General features: G+C 36.4%; 2 protein-coding genes across 2 annotated transcripts; both read left to right on the top strand.

The window, feature by feature from the left end:
• Positions 1-238: 238 nt before the first annotated feature.
• Positions 239-1,177, top strand: LOC123232170 (olfactory receptor 7D2-like). Its single transcript, XM_044658541.1, has one exon. It carries the CDS (start codon positions 239-241, stop codon positions 1,175-1,177), a length of 939 nt encoding a protein of 312 aa, XP_044514476.1.
• Positions 1,178-18,740: 17,563 nt separating this feature from the next.
• On the top strand, positions 18,741-19,679 carry LOC123232171 (olfactory receptor 7C2-like). The gene has a single exon (XM_044658542.1). It carries the CDS (start codon positions 18,741-18,743, stop codon positions 19,677-19,679), a length of 939 nt encoding a protein of 312 aa, XP_044514477.1.
• Positions 19,680-21,433: the final 1,754 nt, after the last annotated feature.

Consider the following 21,433-nt stretch of genomic DNA (forward strand, 5'->3'; position numbering starts at 1 on the left):
ATGAACTTGGAGGAATCTAAGAAGTCATTAAGTCCAAGTCCTTTATCTTCCACTGAGGTTGAATGAGGAAATAGTGACTTGTCCAAGATAAAAAAAGATAATAAATCGTAGATATAGGAACTGAACCAAGATATTCTGAGTCAAAACCTGGTGTTCCCTCCATTTCATATAGAAAGATAATTGTATTTGAAAAGCCATGACCTTCTCACTTCTCTTTCCCAGCAGAAACATCAGCTCCATGGTACAAGAAAACCAAACACAACTCATTGAATTCATACTCCTGGGATTTTCTGAGACACCAGAGCAGCAGGGGCCTCTCTTTGGGCTGTTCTTAGGCATGTACTTGGTCACTGTGGTTGGAAACCTGCTCTTAATGCTGATCATTGCCTCTGTCTCTCATCTCCATACACCCATGTACTTCTTTCTTTCCAATCTGTCCTTTGTGGATCTCTGCATGGTAACCACTACAGTCCCCAACATGTTGGTTAATATATTGACACAAAGCAAAGGTATACCTTATGTTGCCTGTCTTGCCCAGATGTACTTCTTTATGGCTTTTGTTACTTTGGATAGTTTCCTCCTCACTGCAATGGCCTATGACCGTTTTGTGGCTATCTGTCATCCTCTGCACTATGCAACCATCATGAGCCCTAGACTCTGTGTCCTCTTGGTGCTGCTCTCCTGGACAACAAGCCTTTTAGAGTCCCTCCTTCACAGTGTGATGGTAACAAGGCTCTCCTTCTGTAAAGATCATGAAATTGAGCACTTCTTTTGTGATCTTCCTAAAGTTCTGAAACTCTCTTGTTCTGACACATTCATCAATGATATTTTATTATATATTATGGCTGGAATATTGGGCATTGTCCCACTCACAGGGATCATTTTATCATACAGTCAGATCTGTTCTTCCATTTTGAAAGTCCCATCTGCTAGGGGTAAATATAAAGCCTTTTCTACCTGTGGATCTCATCTCTCTGTTGTTTCTTTATTCTATGGCACAGGAATAGGAGTATATTTCAGCTCTTCCACTACTCAATCTTCCTGGAAGAGCACAGTTGCTTCAGCAATGTATGCTGTGGTCACACCCATGTTGAACCCCTTCATTTATAGCCTGAGGAATAAGGACATAAAAGATGCACTTAGGAGGCTCTTTAACAGAATAATCTCCACTGAATGATGGGGCTGGATCTTGGTCCTTGGAATAGAACACTGCAAGTTCTGCAAAAAAATACCAGAAAGGAAAAATCTTGGATTCCTCAGTTCTCTCTCCTGTCAAATCCATCCTCCATTTAACTACTACAGTGATTTTCCTAAAGTTATAGGTCTGAGTCTTTCACCTCCATCCACCAATTGAATGAATACCAGTGGTTTCCTATTGTCTCCAGCTTCAAACACAAAATTCTTTTTTCAACATTCAAATTCCTTACAATCTGGCCCCTTTCTACCTTTGCAGTCTTCTACTTCCCTATTCCCTACCATAAACTCCTGACTCAAGTGACATTAGCCTTTTTGCTCATCCATGAATAAAACACTCCATTTCTTGTTTCCAGGCATTTTCTTAGCCTGTTATCCATGCTCTTTCTGCTTAACTCTACATACCATCTTCTTTTGTTTCTTTTGAGTCCCGACTTTTTAAAAAGCCCATCTTTCACTGGAAGTTTTTCCCAATCCTCTTACTTTTATTGCTTGTCCTGTGTTGATGATAACCTGTGAATTTTCTACTGTTGGTATATGTTCCTTTTTATGATATTTCTTCTGTTAGATTATGAGGTCCTTAAAGTCAGGCACTATTTTTTGCCTCCTTTTTTATACCCAAAGCTTAGCACAGTGACTGACATATAGTAGGTACTTAATAAATGTTAATTGATGGACATCAAGCTTCCTACCTTACTGACTCATTCTGCTCTTATTTTTTCTAAATCCTTACCTTCTGTCTTAGAGTCAATACTATGTATTAGTTCCAATCAGAAGAGTGGTAATGGCTAGGCAATGGAGTCTAAGTGCCTTGCCCAGCATCACACAGCTAGGAAGAGTCTGAGGACAGATTTGATCATCCTGCTATTGTTGACCACAAATGACTTTGAATATTCTTCATTGTCTCTGTTCTTGGAGTTCCTACCACAGTCTCAGCTGGTTGAACACTTCCTGTTTCTTCAGGACATCTTCCAGCTCAAAAAGTCCTGGGAAAGAAATTACAAAGACAGGATTTTAGTCCTCTGTGTATCACTTATAATCTATGTGCAACTGGCAAAATAATTTAATATCTTTAATCCTCAATTTCTTCATTTCTGAAATGGAATTTAGAAAACCAGTCCTAACTATCTGACAGACTTTTTTTCTCTACATCAAATGAAATACTGCATATGAAAGAGATTTGTAAACTATGAAATGATATGTAGCTGAAGTAAAGAAAAAGAAATTAGAGAAAAACATTATGGGATTTCATCATTGTGAGTCTATGTTTCAATTCCTTCATACCTTAGCAGATAAGCATTATGAGTGGAGATGATGAAAAAAATCATCACAGAGTAGTCAACAATTTCTTGATAAGCTTCTTTATCCTTTGTCTGACACCATAGATGAAGCCATTCTAGTTTAGTTGGACTTCAAAGAACTAGAGCTCTGGTGACATAGCCTTTGAGAAACTAAGGTCAATTCCATTTCACTATACAACATTGTATATATGTATATATGCATATACATATCTACAGAAATTGTAATTGTTTTCATGATGATCTTTATCCTCAAACATGGGTCTGAATATATCATTAATATGCTTAAGATGCTTCACTGGTTCCCTATTATATACTAGAATAAAATGTCATCTCCTAAGAAATTTAAAACTCTTCATAATCTAATTACATAATATGTTCTTTGCTGATTTCACATTGACCCAACATATTCTACCTTCAGTCAAACTCACCTTGCTTTCTTCAGTACCTATGCATGGAACACATGTCAATACATATTCACCTTTGTATCTTCTATTCCCTCCTTTCTTTTGTGTTTTTTTTGAAGTATACCATTCTTTACTCTATTTTCTCCATTAAATTTTTTCTACTATACACAAGATGTGTTTTCTTTTACAGTATAATGAATATGGAAGTATTTACTGTATAATAACCCATGTATAACATACCACATAATACCTGCCTTCTTGGGAAAGGGGGAGGAAGAGAAAGGAGGGAGAGAACATGGATAGCAAAATGTCAGAAAAATGAGGTTTGAAAATTGCTGTTACGTGTAACTGGAAAAAAAAAGAAAAAAACTAAAAAAAACATCTTATTCTAAAAAATGGCTCTAACGTAATGGCAGAGAGGACCATGAACAAAAATTTAGGTTGGATAAATAGCAGATGGTCTAAGAGGAAAGTCATTAGGGAGATCAGGAAAGACCTCTTGGAGAAGGTGGGATTTTAGCTAGGTCTTGAAAAATGCCAGGAAACCAGAAAGGAGAGAATTTTAGGCATAAGATACAGCCAGCGAAAATGGCCTTTCAATTACCTCTCCCTCTAGAAAAAAAATTACAAGTAGACAAAACTCAAGATCCTTCATTCCAGTTTTTAGATAATCCTAAAGATTTTAGGGGTCTTCCTTTATTAGCATTTTCTCATTGTTAAGGTCTTATACTGATATGGGGCTACAGGCTTCCTCTTCTAGAGAATTATTTATTAATTAAGAATTATTTACTAATTAAGTAAGAGTTCATTAGGAAATAGAGCAAGTAGTATAAGTTATTGATAAGTGATTAAGAGATTATAAGCTAGGTCTCTTTAAAATTTGAATGGAATCTCAGATAGACTTTATGGGGAAGAGATAATTTTCACAGAGTGCTTTGGGAGACAATTACCCAGTTGATTTTGCACTCTGTGGGCTAATCCCATGCCAAAAGGAGGTATAACATTTGGCAAGGTACAATTTTTTAATGATAGCAATAATATAAGAGAAAAAAATAAACATAGAAACAATGATAGAAAAAAGGCCAAATATCCAGCTGGAAGGGTCAGTGAATAAAGAGCAAGCCTAGAATTAGGAGATGTGGTTATCAAATCTGGCTTCAGATACTGCCTACCTTGACTCCAGTTGCCTGGCCCTTACTGATCTTCAAACTTTGCAACTGAAACTTAGTATCAACAAATGTTAAGATTTACGTGTGTGTGATAACAAAATTGTTTCAGATGAACAAAAGGACTGTAATCTCAAAGAAAATAATGGGAGACTTGATAGAGTAGATGTAAAGAGGGAATAGCATTTTCATGATCCAAATTATATTGCTGAGTAATAATCATCAAATTATTTGGTATTTTTATACAAAAATTTAAAATTTCTCTATTTATTTTCCATATATGTTAATGAGCCCCAAGGCAGAATTATTTGAAAAATGCATGTTTCCAGCCTCTTTTCATAAACTCCTATAAGTCCTTACATTTCCTACATTTTCTGAGGTGTGTGGTGAACGTGAAGGGAGGAAGAGAGGATGGTAGGATGAATGGGAGAAAGGAAAGAGGAAGGTAGAGGAAGGGAAAGGAAGGTAGCGGTCCCAGCCTCAGCAGGGGGAAATTGCCCAGAGCCCTCAAATGAATGATCAGAGAGCAACTTTAGGGTTTGAATAGCTAGGTTTTATTATAATTAGAAAGGGAAAGGTCTAGGGAAAACTAAGAGGTAGGAAGAAAGGGAAAAAGACACCAAGAGAGAGATCAGGGTCTCAGGGTAGAAAGCACTGCTTCCCTGGAGAGAGCTAGCCCGCCTCCAGGGTCAGAGAGCAGACCCTCCTAGGTAGAGAGAGAGTAGAGCTCTGGATCGAGAGAGCTCAGGGTAAAGAGCTGAGCCTCCAGCATAGAGAGAGAGAAAAGGCACCAAACTTTCCCTTTTATACTTTCCCTGACACCTCCCCCAAAGGAAGTGGGAGGTGTCAGAGAAAGTTGTAGCAGAGAGAGTCCTGGGAGACGTAGTCTTCCAGGGTTTACAATAATATCAAATGACACAGAGGAGTGGAATAAAGTTTGTTCCATACCTCAGTTGAATTTATGACTTTGAGAGTTTGTATGGTACATGCGGACCAACTTGGTCCACATTTGGAGTTCAGACATGAATTAAACTTTATTTCAAATTTTTCTAGGTAATAGAAAAACTGATATTTAGTATTTTGGCCCATAGATTAGGTCAAGTACCTATTATTTTGGTGAGTTTGAGGCCTCAAGACTGTATCATGATATGATAGTAATAACACCAATAGAAAACAACAAAAAATATGTTGGTTGAATATTTTGTTTGTTAATTCCCTTTACATGCATTGTTACATTTGATCCTGATTAAATCCATATATGTAGGGTTTATTATCAACACTTAATACACCCAGAATGAGGCTCAGATGAATGAAGTGACTTGCCCAAGGATACAAAGCCAGTAAGTATCAAAGGCTGTATTCAAAATCAAATTTTCCTCTTTAAAACCTAGGTTTTAATTTATTATGCCATTCTCCTCCCAATGAGAACCTATAATCACTAAAAAATTATTGATGCTTGATGAAATAAAATGGATTGGGTTAAATAGAGTTAATAAGTAAGTTTGGTTAGTTCAGATGATATTTAATGTTGAGCTTTGTGGGAATCTGGTGATATGTGATTGGATCTGAGGGCCTTGTAGCCATGGAGAGTGAGAATTAGCCTGCTAGGAAGACTAGCAGCCTCAGAGAAAGAGTAAGATAAGGGGAAGGACAGGAAAGGTGGGGCCAGCATGACTTTTGAGAAGGGCTGAGCAGAAGAATCATAGCACCATGACTGGGCGATATAATCTTTGTTTATTCTGACAAAGAGAAAGATTTTTAATGGAAAATAAAATACTAAGCATTACAACATTCTTGGGCGGGGGGGGGGGGGTGTTACTTTCCCACAGGTCAATATTTATGAAAATGACTTCACACAAGAACATTATCAGGGTTGCTATTACAGACATAAGCAAGCTGAGAAAGCTTAATCTATTCTGCGAAATTTAGGGAAGGTTTGATACTTTCAATCATGGTATTACAAAGACTTCTTTGCTCTTCAGAGTTGGGGGGACTCAAGGTTTAATGCTGACCTTTGGCTGAGAGCAGCAGTGCCATTGTGTGAGTGATTAGGACCTTACCAGCAATCTCAGGGGGTCTGACTTGTCCTTTATATATCCTCACCTATCCCCCTTTTTACTTTTATTTTTTAAAAGTCTGTATATCATGCACTAAAGTCTTAACATTGTTAATAGTGAGTTTAATAAAGAGTAAGAGAAAAAGAAAGAAATTATACATATAATGATATATACAATACATACAATAATAATACATATAACCAAAAGAAGAATAAAATGTGTTAGAATCTGAGATACTTTTCCAAAAAGTTGAAACTTAAAAACATTGAGTATTGAATCTGCTATTGCTTTTGTGTTTCCATTAAGAACCTTACTATTCTCAATATAATGTGTTATTGTATTTGTATCTTGTATGTCCATTTAAATGTTGCTGTAAATAAATTTGTATGTCCATTGAAATGTTACTGGAGTGCTATTCTCCAAGAATCCCTTAATATCTATTTAATAGCTATAGATTAGAGTATGTCAGCAAAGGCCACTCATACCTTCTAACAGAAAAGTTATAAATCATTCACCACTTTTCACATCCAGTTTTTCTATCATTAACCCATGTTGCCTTAGGTTGCAGCTTTAAATAAGGCTTTGGCACATATTCTTGTGCAGCTAAATTATTAGGGGTCTTAGTGACTAAAGCTTATGTGTCATAGTAGTCAAGTCATTATACAATGTATTAACTTGTGCTTGTCATAGTAGTAAAGAATTATCAGTGATAAAATTGTCAAAATATGTCAGAGGTCTTACTCATGGTGGTAAGCCCCATGCTTGTGTCTTTGGCACTCTTAACAGCACAACCATTGTCAAAAATACCATTTCAAGTGTCACATTATGTCCTTAAGTCTGTATCATGTGTATAGCTCTGTGTGCTAAGGCTTTGGCTTGGTTCCAGGTGGGAATTTTTATTTCTCATGTCCCCTTGTTTAATGATTTGTGGTGTTCTTCTTTCTGTCTGGTGGTCTCTCAGCTCTAGTCTTCTCATTCTTTCTGTAAGATGAGGCACCCACACCAGCTTCTCAGCTGTCCCTGAAAAAATACATGACCCCTGTGCTCCAGTTTATTAATGGGTCAGGGTCATGTCATTACTTGGTTAAGGTATGTAATAACTAAATATTAAACTTTGGTCCTTAATTTCCATAGAGTGTATTAATATTGGGGGCAGCTGGGTAGCTCAGTGGATTGAGAGTCAGGCCTAGAGACTGGAGGTCCTAGGTTCAAAACCGGCCTCAGAAACTTCCCAGCTGTGTGACCCTGGGCAAGTCACTTGACCCCCATTGCCCACCCTTACCACTCTTCCACCTAGGAGCCAATACACAGAAGTTAAGGGTTTAAAAAAAGAGTTTCTTAATATTTACTTGAGCAGAAGAAGGCAGACAGATAGAGAGAAAGCAGTCTAATTTTATTCTATCATGTGGTTGGTCTCCCAGTGGACCCTTTAGCCACCTTTCTTTGGCCACAGGACAGAGAGAATAGAGAGAGCCTGCTTCCTGGATCTCCCTACTTTATTTCTCCCTTTTAACCCAAATCAATTTCCCAATCATTTCCTGGTCAAGTGCCTACATCACTGTCCCATGACCCAAGTCCACTGACATGATGTAGCTCTAGTACTGCTGGGACACAGGTAGGACCCCAGTGCATGATCTTGGGAGTGGGGGGGGGGGGTCCTTCACACTCCCTCCCTTTGATTCTTTGGGAGATCAGCACGTTAAATCTCCTCATTTGGGTTCTTTAGGAGATTAACATGTCAGGTCTCCCCAGTGAATCATTCCACATATGTAACCTATACCTCTAAAGATTCTATTATTAGAAGTGTATAAAATATTGTACTTAACAAAGAGAAAATTATAACAATTTGGGTATAAGAGGGAAAGAAAGACAGAAGGGCAAAGAAAAAAATGATTGATAGATGCATTGACAAAAAGCCATTTAGGAAGCAATCCCTTGTGGCATGAATTGACATTCAGAATAAATGATATGTTCAACTCCCTTCAGTTCAGTACACTATATCCCAAAGTTCATTCTGGATCTCTTCATGTAGTGTGTGATTTCTGTAGGCATCCTTAAGATCCACTGTCCTGATTTAGGGTGTGGGTGATTTTCTTTTCCTAAAATTGCTTTAAAAGATCTTAAACCTTGGATTTGAGAAGGGTTAAATTTTGGGGGGAAGGAGTTTGATCAAAAGCCAGTGAACAGTTTATTAAATGCAAAACACTTAGTTTATTATTAGAAAATATGGATAGGAAAAAGAAAGGAGGAAAGTGAAAGTAATCTTACAATAGCTTGTAACTAAACCCTAGATCCCAATCCTAACTAAATTTTTCTAAAAAAAACTTAAATCTATCTGCCTCAGAAGGCAGTATCTTCTGCTAGGCCAAAGCCCTTGCCTACTCTCTTACTCTTTCTATCTAGTAATATAAGCACTATCTATCTACCTATCTACCCAGATTATTAATAATTAATAAGGCTATTAAGACCTTAAATCCATTTCTCAGTCTCCTCACAGTCCCAGAGAGAGTGAGTTACACACTCCTCTTCCCAGGGGACCCAGAGACAAAAAGCCCTTTCCAACAGTCTACAACTTCCAAACCACACTCAGCCACACCCTTCTAACTGTCACCAACTGCCAACCTGCACAAAAGGGGGTCACCAACTGACAAGCGGCACAGCAGGGTGTCTCTTACTGAAAAATATCATTGTTTCTTTTCCTCTTAAATATAAAAAAAGAGAAATTAATAAAAATTCTCTTAACAGGTTTTAAGATAATTAGGATAATTATACAATCTCCCCCTTTGGAGGGTGTTGAGTTATGAGGTATATGAATCAATTCTCAAATGAGAACCAAAAACCAAGAAACCAAATAGAAGGGGGGAAAATTAAATCTGGATAAAAATATATCTCAATCCTATGTGTATAAAATTATAAGTAAAAATAGAACCATAACAGGTCCTTGAATCACCAGCAAAGTCTGATTAAAGAGAATTATTCCTACTAGCCTGCAGGATAATTGCATCAATATTGTGCTCCCTCATCAGCAACCAGGACTATGGAAAATTGCCATACTGTAATTAGAAAGGGATCAAAAGTCTGAGGTAAAAGGTAAGTATGATTCCCTGGTCTGATTTTACCTTCTACCTCAGAGAATGGGCAGCCAAAATGAAAGTCAAATGGAGGTACTTGTAGGAACCTGGTATAGGGATATCCATATATATACTTTTGATAGCATTTTTATATCTACTATAGATAGAGCAATATGGTAAATTCACTGAAATTTATAAAAGCAATCAGGTCTCAAAATGAGAATTAGAAACTATTAGTAGACATAAAAACTCCTACAAATTAATGAGAACTTGGAAAGTCTAAGAAATTATTGATACTTTACAAATCAAAATGAATTAATTTAAATAGTTACCAAGCAAGGCTGGCTAGTTGAGTTGATGTTCAATGTTGAGCTTTTGATAAAACTTTTAAGGGTTTTTTTAAAAAAAGAACTTTACCAGTTATCCTAAAGAGCCAAATCTAATTAGATAAAATGTGATAAGAATGAATGTTGGTTCTTAGATGTAGGTGCCAAAGGAAATTTTATAAAGGAGATAGTATTGGGTAAATTATTTTACCTAAAATAGGCAGGAAAAGAGTATTTACAGTGGAGAGGATGATGGGGAAATTGAGGGGGAGCACTTGAACTTTATTCTCATTAGAATTGGCTCAAAAAGAAAATAACCTACATACTCAGCTAGGTATAGAAATTGATCTTACACTACAAAAAAGTAGGAGTAAAAAGGGATAGGACAAGAGGAGATAGGAATGCAAGGGAAGGTGGGTTGAAGGAGGCGTGGTCAAAAGCAAAATACTTTTGAGGATAGTAACAAGAGAAACAGAAGAGGAAGAGCAAAGAGGGAAACAGGATGGAGGGAAATTCACAGTAACCATAAATGTGAGAAAAATTTCATAACAACCTTCTCTGATAAAGGGATCATTTATCAAATAGATAAAAAAATTATATCCAATGTGTAAACATAAAAGTCATTTCTCAACTGAAAAATTGTCAAAAGATAAAACCAGGCAGGTTTCAGGAAAAATAATCAAAGCTCTCTTTGGTAATGTGAAAAAAGTTCTAAATTATTATTGATTAGAGAAATGCAAATTAAAACAACTATGAAGTACTACTCCACACCTATTATATTGGCTAATATGACAGAAAAGAAAAAAGACAAATGTTGGGGGATTGGAAAAAACTGGCATACTAATGCACTAATAGAATTATGAGCTGGTCTATATTCTCTTCTCTCCAAACATTCTAGAAAAAAGTTGAAAACTAAAATCAAGATGTTATGAATCTATATATACTCTCTAATTCAGCATTACCAGTACTATATCTGAAGGACCAAAGAAAAGTGAAAAAGTTCGATGTATACAAAATATTTATACCATTATTTTTGTGATGGCAAAGAATTGGAAATTGAGGCTCATATCCATCAACTGAGGAATGAATGAATAAATTAGAGTATATAATTGTGATGGAGTAACATTATAATATAAGAAAAGATGAACAGGATACTATCAAGACATGCATAAATTGGTGCCAAGTGAAATGACCAGAACCAGGAGAACTTTGTACACAGTTAAGAACAATATTGTACAATGATCTATTGTAAATTAATAGGCAGATAGAAATGATAGAATTTAGATACAGATTGAAAAAATGCTATTTTATTTTACCATCTTCATGATTTATGAATATATGTCTTAATATATTCTTCTCCCACAATGTGACCAATATGAAAACATGTTTTGTATGACTATACATGTATAGCCTGGATTAAGTTGCTTGCCATCTTAAGGAAGGGGGAGGAGAGAGAGGAAAGAGAATTTGAAACTCAAAATTTCAGAAAAGAGATGTTAAAATTGTTTTGCATGTAATAAGGAAAAATACTATATTAGGAAACATAAAAAGAAAAAAAGAAATTACCTCACATGAAAGAGTAATTAGATTTGTTCTTCTTGGCCTCAGAAAAAATAACAAGGAACAATAAGGAAAATCCACAGAGGCATATTTTGGCTCATCAGAAGCAAAAAGTTCCCTTGCAATTAAAATACTACAATAGCAGAATGGGAAACACTGGGAGACAGTGAATTCCTTCCTGGGAAAATCATAAATGATTCTGATTGGACCAAAAAGCTCTTAAGTGCCTTTCTGCTCAAGATCTCTGGAGTTTTTTAACTTCTCATGCAATGTTGGACAGAACTTATTGTTAGGTGGATTGGTGCTATAGTTTCCTTCCCCACAGGGAGTTTAGCTGCTAAGGGATTAGATATACAATTATAGGATTTTTTAATGAAGAGTTTGGAGGATTGACTCTATTAGGCATTAGAAATTACAAATATTCTTCCATGTTTTTCCACATGACTAGATACCAGCTATCTCAGGCAAGGAGATAGTCTGCTAGTGCCTCCCAGAGATATAAGTCCAAGAACCTGAAACTCCATTTTTTTTCCTGGGACCCACAGTCTCTGCCTTCTTGACCTCTTTTTCAACACATACCATCAGCAAAATTTGTCCCTATGGTGATGTTCAGTAAGTGACTGGAGGTGAGAAGTGTTGGGAAGAGAAAGAAGTAAAGAGGAGGTGGAAAGTAGGGGAAAGACAAGTAGCTTATGGTTGCTCATAAATTGAAGTAGATCTTTCAATATTCAGCATAACTCAAATTTTGCCTAATCCATTTCATAGAGTAAGAAAATCTGACTTCAGAATCTGCTTGAAACCCTGAATTCATCCTAGATCCAAGTTTGGAGCAAAAGGAAAAGAGAGTAGAATAAGCCCTATATTCTAAGTTAGGTTCACATTCCATCCTTGTCATCAACTAGAAATAGGACTATGGTCCAATCACTTTTCCTCTTGGGCCCTAAGCCATAAAATGGGAGTAAAAAAATCACTATTCAATTCATGGTGGTTTTTGTGAGAGTCAAATAAAATCATATTTGTGGAATTTTTTGATGACCTTAAATTTTTATTTTTGTCATAAGAGCAGAGATTACCCCCAGTCATTCTTAGGCAAGTATAGTCCAAACACCAAGGAAAATCTTTAGCCAGAGTTGTCTCAGATATACCAATGGGAAGTCTAATAAAGACAGAGGGTTTCTATCCCTATTCTTAGACATAGGGTCCTGATCTAGGATGAAGCCCCTTCTATATAAGTCCTAAATAACTCCTGTATCCTCTGATTCTGCAAACCTCTGAATGGCACTGTAGGGTGAGCTTATTATTCAGGTCACAGGCCACAGGGTCAGAGAATGTGGGTGAAGACAGGGAGTAGAGATGGAAGGACTCCCTATTTAAACAGTGACTGATGGGAAAGCTAAAATTATTTCACAACATCTGAAGTTAGATAAGAAGAGAAGTTTTCGGGTGAGGGACTGAAACTCCTAGGGAGAGTGTAAGGAAAAAATATATGAACATATGATGAAGACACAGCCACAGACCCTATAAATTATTGGGAAAAGAAAACAGAACTGAATCCAATACATCAAGAATGAGCATGAATTCCCAGTTACTCTGGAGATGAAGAAAATAGAATTTCCTTTCTTAAGTATATTTCTGCTGAAACTCATGATTTAAGTGTGGAACAGTAAGTAGGCTAAAAGTCCAAGTTCTAGTCCTACCTGTGTCACTAATTCAGTCTCCTCCATTTGTAGTTTAGTCCATTAATATACCAAGCAAGCTGATTTTGCCTTTGATAGACATTATTATATGAGCTATGGGCCGTCAAAGCATTAAATATGCACATTTCCCAGATTTTCTATAATTCAGTAGGAGCAATTGTTTCTTTCATTCTCACGTCACTTCCTAATTTCATCTACCTACTGTCCTAATGTATTTTTTATGGAATTTCTCATCTCTTATCAATCTTGTCCCCTTTGTCTTTTTTCCTTCTTTCTGCTTCTGATACGGATTAAACCAAATGATCTAAAAATCTGATTCTATTATTTCTGATTCTAGTATATTCATCACCATGCCTCTCTTATCTCTCTTTCCCTTCTACCTTCATTTCCAATTTCCATTCCTCTCTCTCTCTCTCTCTCTCTCTCTCTCTATATATATATATATATATATATATATATATATATATATATATATTCAGACTTTTGCTGAGGATATTTATAATACTCACATAAAAATCAACATATCAAAAGGAACTAGTATTTCTTGATTTCTGTAAGTAAAATCAAGGAGAGTTTGGTACCATGTTCTTAGGTATATATTGCAATGAGAGACTCATCAATTATTAGGTATTTACTGCAGTTATCTGAATCCAAGAATGTGGAGATGGTTGGGTTAGTAGGAGAGAGGGAGTGAGGAGCCCAAATAAAAGCTAGAAGGCTTCTAAGGAACATATGAGGTTGGATATGTGCTATCATGATAGGGTGAAATACGTGTTTTCAAGTATTTCAAGGACTGTCATGATAGAAAGATCAGAGGTGTTTCGTTCAACTTCAGGAAACTAAACTATGAATAATGAATGGAAGTTGCAAAAAAAATTAGATTTGATAGAAGGAAAAACTTCCTAATGATTAAAGCATTGGAACTCTAATAAAAGCACAGGCAGAAATTATACCATGTATCAGAGGAATTTCATTTGAATTCTATGAAGGGGAGAAAAGAATATCTTGGGAAAGGATTTATGCAAGCTGTGCTTTGCCTTTGCAACATGTACTCTCCAAATGTGATCCCACTTTCTACTGGATGATCTCTGTGCTTATGGGAGAATATATTACCACCTTTTTAACTTTGGAGGGATGAGTTACATTTTATTTCAACTATTCATATTATACAATCTTAGTAAATATTCCTTTCTAGAAACCCACTAAGTTTGTGTTACTTAGTGATATCAACTCAAAATCAATAGAGGAAGCACATTGGTGGAAATTTATAGATATTAGAAAACCTTCCCAAAACATACCAAGACTACTTGCAGAACCTTGAAGGAAAGTATAATTGTCAACCTCTAGGGACCCAACTTGTATGTCTGGGTGTGAGTTGAGAAATTAAGACCAGAGGATATCCTATACATTTGGCAAAATTAGAGAATCTTAGTGGAGGGTAAGCTAAAAAAGAGTCAGCACAGAACTCCTTTGGCCAGGACAGCCCTTCATGGTGAGTCTTCTCTATCACTGGTCCATCAACTCCACTAGGGATCCTGCTACCACCACCACCATCACCATGACCTGAATAATAAGCTCACCCTACAGTAAGAAACTTCTTTTGTTGATCTCCCCAGGTATTATCTCTTTTGAGTTTTGAGTTATTAGCTTATAATGCATGTGTGCTCTGCTCCTATCTTTTCTGGAGTAGTAGATAACTTTTAGATTTCTGAATAGTTATCAAAGGAATTTGACCTGTTTTCCTTAAACTAGAGAGGGCATGGCAAAAAAATCAAATTTAGATGTTCAATCTCAGAAAATAACAAACTTCTTAAAACCTAAAGTTATCTAAATGTGGAATGGTCTAATAACAGGAGGTGACGAGTTCCTGTATAAGTTAAGCTTCAAACAATGGCTGGATAATACTTTTCAATTATAGCATGACCAGTCATCATCTTCCCTGCTGTGTTTCTGATTCTATGGATTTCAAAGTCATGACTCAGTGCCCAGAGCCTTTTCATCCTGGAACTTCATTCCCCCATGCTACCCTCCTTTTCCCATTGGTGACTTCTGTTAAAATTATTGAAAGGAGAGACCCCAAAGATGTATTTGTTAGATAGACTTGTGTGGGTTAAGCCTATCTTATCTGGGTTACCCTCCACCTTAACAATGAGGGCTTCAAAGGGGATTACCCCTGTGATGCTATTGATACATGGATGGACCGGAACTCATGTACACGTGAAAGATTTCTATGGGGTTTGTAGTTGACATTTTGCAAGGCCTTAGTAAAATGCCTGGCTCCCCACAGAAAATCCTTTCTGCATACAATTCCTTTGGGGAGAGCAACAATGGCAGACATCTTCAGGATTAAGCTTAATAGAGTTGTCTCCCCCAAATTTCCCCTCACACCCTCAACGGTAATCAGGTATTCTCAAAGAAACCTATCTGATTGTGGATATCTTAACAGGGTGGTTTATTATAACACAGGCTTAATGATGGGTGTGGAGAGTGGGGTAGGACACCCTATTCTAGTGAAGGCAAACCTATGACATGCATGTCAGCACTGACGAGTGTAGCCATTTTCAATGACATGTGGCTGCATACGGAGAAGTATGGGGCCACATGCCAAGGATGAAACATTTGCTGTAGTGTAGTGTAGACACTCTGGACACTATAGATGACAATTCTACCTATATTAATTTACCTATTTTGGTTTATTAAGTACAGTTAAATATTACAATTATACATTTTTGTTATTTAAACTATAAATATCATGAAATCATGGTTTTTCCTCAAAGGGACACACCACCCGAGTTATGCTAAGTTTTTTATCGAATTTTGACACACCAAACTCAAAAGGTTGCCCATCACTGCCCTATTCAGTCACTATAAGTATGATGTCCTTTTGGCTTGGGCCAAGCCCAAGGCTTTGGCCAAAATGCTCTTTCCTCCTTCCTCTAATCTATCATCTAACCTAATCTACAGACAGGATATCAAAGTTGGCACAGAGATGAGTAGAATGTCTTCAGGCTGGTTCAGCAAGCCTTTCAGGTCAAAGACCCCTCCAGCTGCTGTAAGGGTCTAATCAGCCACTTTGGTGTTATTCAGGAGAAACAGGAACACTTTCAGGTCTTCAAGGCACAGAGGGAAAGATAAAAAAAATCCAAGGTATCCAAATGTTGAATTCTGAGAACAGAAAAGTCCTCCATCCCGCACCAAGTTCAGAGATGAAGTCCCTCCTCCCAGTTCTATTTCCCACAAGCCTCTCTTGTCCCTTCCAACTGTCATTCCTGCTCTTCAAGCTTCCTTGCTTGCAACATTCCAAAAACCTCCTTTCTGTGCCAAATTTTTCCTACAATTCGTCCCCTTTTTAGTTGTGACCTACCAAAGGTCACTATTGTGAACTTTTATACTTACCATATTGCAATTGTATTCTATTTTTAACCACTCCCCCCAAAATAACAAATTTCCCTTTCCTACTCTGTTGCTATGCTAAGCTAACTCTACTTACTGGAAGAGATTTTGCAGGAAAGTTATGGGTAAGGGAAATTTTGGGGTTTATAACAATGCATACAAAAAACAAAACAAATGTTTCAACACAATAATCCTTAAGAACTTTAACTATACCAATAGCAATGCCTACTCTTGCAAATCTTAACTAATACAAACAGTTTTCTATCTATACTTATTAGGCAATTTATCCTATTTATTTCCATCAACACAATTTCAGCATAAGCTTTACAATCAACTTTTCAACTAACTACTCTGACAGTGTAGCTTAATTCTATTCCTAAGCAAAATGTAACTAATTAGGCTCTATTTATACTAAGACTTAATCTAATCACTAATTCTTACATACTATCCTCTAAGTCCTTACTCTATCCTATACACTGCTTCTTTGTACAATGCTATGATACAATATTTACAGACCCTATAACTATATTGCCAACCTATTTTATAAATATGCATACATTTTTACAGAAGTTATAGACATATGATACAATATTATTACAATGTCCCCTAGTCCTGATGTTAGTCAGATAGAACTATCATTTGATCTTTCTATTTGTCTAAGACCTTATGAAACTAACTAATTATTTACATATTTACATTTTGCAGATTTGCAAATCCAGACCCTTATTTATCTACACAAGGTCAATAAATATGCATCAGTTTGAATTGTGTTTTGTGTCTTCATGTGTTGTGTTGCATGGATATATTTACTTGTTTTCATGATGTCCTCTTCTGAAGTTCCTTTTCTTGCTTGTAATTTGTGTTTTTGTTCCATAATATGTGAAATTGACTTGTTATGGTGCTATCGCCACACTATCTTACATAATTGTCCGGTTTATCATCTGTCCATTTCTTATATATACAAATTTTATAAAGTTCAGTGTCTTAGCTGTCCATTTCAGCTTGCAAACTTTGTCTCTTTTTCATAGCATCTTTTCTTCCAGCTTTCTCTCTGGGATGCTTTGTTTTACTTTCTTCCTGCTGCCTATAGTCTTGCCAGTTGTCCACTGTTGATTGTTGGGATCTCCTCTTGCTCTGGAACATTTTGTATAACTAATCTTTTAATGTGATGTTCTTTTGATGTTAATGATTCAGTTTCATTTCTCAGCACTTCCTGATTCTACAATATCTTGGCTCTTATCTAGATGTTCTGCATTGGTGTAAGATTTTGCTGGCTTTGTGTGAACAGTGGATCCACTAATATTTTTCTGCAACTTTTATGGTACTCAGTGTAGTTAGGAAAGCCTCATCTGGTCCAACCCATTTTATGTCTGTAGCAGTTTTTCTGCTAAAGTTCTTGATGTAAACTTTATCTCCTGGTTCAATGTTATGTAAGTTGTAATCTAAGGGTGCAGCCTGTTGAATTAACCCCATTTTATGCAATTCTGTTATTCTGTTTTGCAATAAATGTATATATTTGGCTAATTGACAGTCTCCTCCTATCATTGCTATATAAGCTGGTTTGCAAGTTCTTCCTTGCCAAATAGCATATCTGTACAGCATGCCAAACAGTGAAATATGTAAATCCTCACTTGGTCTTGTTCTGAGATGGAACAGAACTAATGGTAGAATTTCTGTTCATTTCAAGTGTATTTCTGAACAGAGTTTACCAATGAGTGCCTTAATATTTCTATTCAGTCTTTCCACTTGATCTTAACTTTGGGGGTGATACAGAGTATGGTAATCTGCTTCTATTCCCAAGTTTTTATAAACTTCATTTATTATTGACCTAAAGTACAGTAAAGTAAAGAAAGCTTTTACAATATGGCCTTCTCGTAGTTAAAGAGATTCCTGGAGAGAGAGAAATGGGATTTATTCTGCAAGGACTCAAAGTATAATGAGAGCAATAGATAGAAGTTAAAAACTGGGGTAATTAGGCTCAATATAAAGAAAACTGACAGTTACCGCAGTGGGTTTCCCTTCCAAGATATCTTCAAGGAAAGGCTAGATGTTTTCTTTTCAAGTATTTTATAGAATGGATTTTGTATTTATGTGTGTGTGTTATAGTTTTGTACAATGAGTTCCATAAGGTTTTCCATCTCTATAGAATTTTATGATTTCAATTGAAGAACAGACTCTTTAAACCATTGTGTCATATGAAATCAGTATCCCCTATCTGCTATTGGCAGCAGGAGTGGACTTGTTAAACCATAGCATCTCTTCCTTTATCTCAGTTCTTAAAGCAAATTGGAGATGGTGTTCATAAATTAACCACTTCAAAATGTAATAAATTCTGTTTCAAATAATATATGAACTGGAATGAATCTTAGAAGTCCTTTTGTCTAAGTCCATTGAAGTTAAAAGAGGAAATAGTGACTTGTCCAAGATAAAAAAGATAAGTGGAAGATACAGAAAGTTAACCAAAATATTCTGAGTCAGAGACTGGTCTTCCTTCCATTTCAGATACAAAGATAGCTGTATTTTCATGTCATGTTCTTCTCACTTCTCTTTCCCAGCAGAAACATCAGCCCCATGGTGCCAGGAAACCAAACACAATTCACTGAATTTCTACTCCTGGGATTTTCTGAGACACCAGAGCAGCAGGGGCCTCTCTTTGGGCTCTTTTTGGGCATGTACTTGGCCGCTGTGGTTGGAAACCTGCTCTTAATATTGATCATTACCTCTGACTCTCATCTCCATACACCCATGTACTTCTTTGTCTCCAATCTGTCTTTTGTGGATCTCTGTATCATAACTACTACAGTCCCCAAGATGCTGGTGAATATCTTGACACAAAGCAAGGTTATATCCTACGCTGGCTGTCTTGCCCAGTTGTACTTCTTTATGGCTTTAACTTGTGTGGACAGTTTCCTCCTCACTGCAATGGCCTATGACCGTTTTGTGGCTATCTGTCACCCTCTGCACTATACAACCATCATGAGCCCTAGACTCTGTGTCCTCTTGGTACTGCTCTCCTGGATAATAGGCCTCATAGAAGCCCTAATTCAGAATCCAATGGTAACAAGGCTTTCTTTCTGTGGAGATCATGAAATTCAGCACTTCTTTTGTGAGTTTCCTCAAGTTCTGAAACTCTCTTGTTCTGACACCTTTATCAATTATATATTATTATATATTATAACTATAATACTGGGCGTTGTCCCACTCACAGGGATCGTTTTTTCATACAGTAAGATCTGTTCTTCCATTTTGAAAGTCCCATCTGCTAAGGGTAAGTACAAAGCCTTTTCTACCTGTGGATCCCATATCTCTGTTGTTTCTTTATTCTATGGCACAGGACTAGGAGTATATTTCAGCTCTTCAACTACTCACTATTCGTGGAAGAGCACAGTTGCTTCAGCATTGTATGCTGTAGTCACACCCATGTTGAACCCCTTCATTTATAGCCTGAGGAATAAGGACATAAAAGATGCCCTTAAGGGGCTCATAGGCAGAGTAACTTCCTCTGAGTGATTGGGATAGGTCCTAATACTTGGATTAGGACCTATCCTACTGCTACTTTTGCAAAAAATATTGGGAATCAAAAACCTTGTATTTCTTAGTTCTCTCTCCAGTCAAATCCATCCTCCATTTAGCAACTGAAGAGATTTTCCCAAAGTACAGGTCTGACCCTTTCACCCCCATCCACCAATTCAATTAATGTTCCCTACTGTCTCCAGCCTCAAACACTAAATCCTCTGCTCGACATTCAAATTCCTTACAACCTGGCCCCTTTCTAACTTTGCAATCTTCTACTAACTTATTCCCTAAAATAAATTCTTTGCTCTAGTGAAATTAGTCTTTTTGCTCATCCATAAATAAAACACTCCATTTCTTAACTCCAGGTATTTTCTAAATCTCTTATCCATGCTTTCTCTACATTCTATCTTTTTTTGCTTCTTTTAACTCCCAACTTTTTAAAAATCCCATCTTGGACAGGAAGTTTTCCCCACACCTCTCACTTTTATTGCCTGTTCTGTGTTGATGATATCCTGTAAATTTTCTATATACCCTGCAGGCATAAATTCCTTTTAATGTTATTTCTTCTGTTAAATTATGAGGTCCTTAAAGTCAGGGATTATTTTTTGCCTCCTTTTGTATACCCAAAGCTTAGCACAGTGACTAACATATAATAGGTACCTAACAAATATTAATTGATACACATCAATCTTCCTACCTTACTGACTCACTCTGCTCTTGTTGACTACAAAGACTCTGACATTTTTCTTTATTGTCTCTATTCTTAGAATTTCCACCACAGTCAGGTCTGGTTGAACACTTCCTGTTTCTTCTGTACATTTTCCAGCTCAAAAAATCCTGGGAAAGAAATGACAAAACCAGGATTTTAGCCCTCTGTATCACTTATAATCTATGTGCCATTGGCAAAATAATTTAATAACTTTAACTCTCAATTTCTTCATTTCTGAATTGAAAATTGGAAAACCAGTCCTAACTACCTGACAGACTTTTTTCTCTACATAAAATGAAATACTGTATATGAAAGAGCTTTGTAAACTATGAAATGATATGTAGCTGAAGTAAAGAAATAAGAAATTAAAGAAAATCAATATGGGATTTCATCGTGTGTTTATGTCCCAACTCCTCCATACATTAGAAGATAAACATTATGAGTGGGAGATGATAAAAAAAATATCATCACCAAATATTCAACATTTTCTCAATCAGCTTCTTTATCCTTTTCCTGACACTATAGGTGAAGTCTTTCTAGTTTAGGTGGACTTTAAAGAACTAGAGATCTGGTGACATAGCCTTTGAGAAATTAAGGTCAATTCCATTTCATGATAAAACATTGTGTGTGTGTGTGTGTGTGTGTGTGTGTGTGTGTGCAGAGTTGAAAGTGTAATTTCTTTCATGACCATCTTTATCATCATAATTCTGAAACATGGGTCAGAATTTATCACTAATATGCTTAAGATGCTTCACTGGTTCCTATTATATGCTAGGATAAAATTCCATCTCCTGTGAAATTTAAAACCCTTCATAACCTAATTACATAATATGTTCTTTGCTGATTTCACATCCCTGACCCAACATATTCTCCTTTCAGTCAAACTCACCTATTTGTAATAATGTTCTGTCTCTTTCTTCAGAGCCCATGCATGGAACAGATATCAGTACATATTCACCTCTGTATCTTATATTCCCTACCTCTTTTTAATACTGACTTCAAGTACCAACTCCAAAAAGAATTCATGATTTCCCCAGTA

The sequence above is a fragment of the Gracilinanus agilis genome, chromosome 1 (assembly GCF_016433145.1).
Source record: "Gracilinanus agilis isolate LMUSP501 chromosome 1, AgileGrace, whole genome shotgun sequence".
NCBI lineage: Eukaryota > Metazoa > Chordata > Mammalia > Didelphimorphia > Didelphidae > Gracilinanus > Gracilinanus agilis.

What these genes read in the sequence shown, in the direction of transcription:
- LOC123232170 (XM_044658541.1), top strand. Translation starts at nt 239, where the DNA reads ATGGTACAAGAAAACCAAACACAACTCATTGAATTCATACTCCTGGGA.
- LOC123232171 (XM_044658542.1), top strand. Translation starts at nt 18,741, where the DNA reads ATGGTGCCAGGAAACCAAACACAATTCACTGAATTTCTACTCCTGGGA.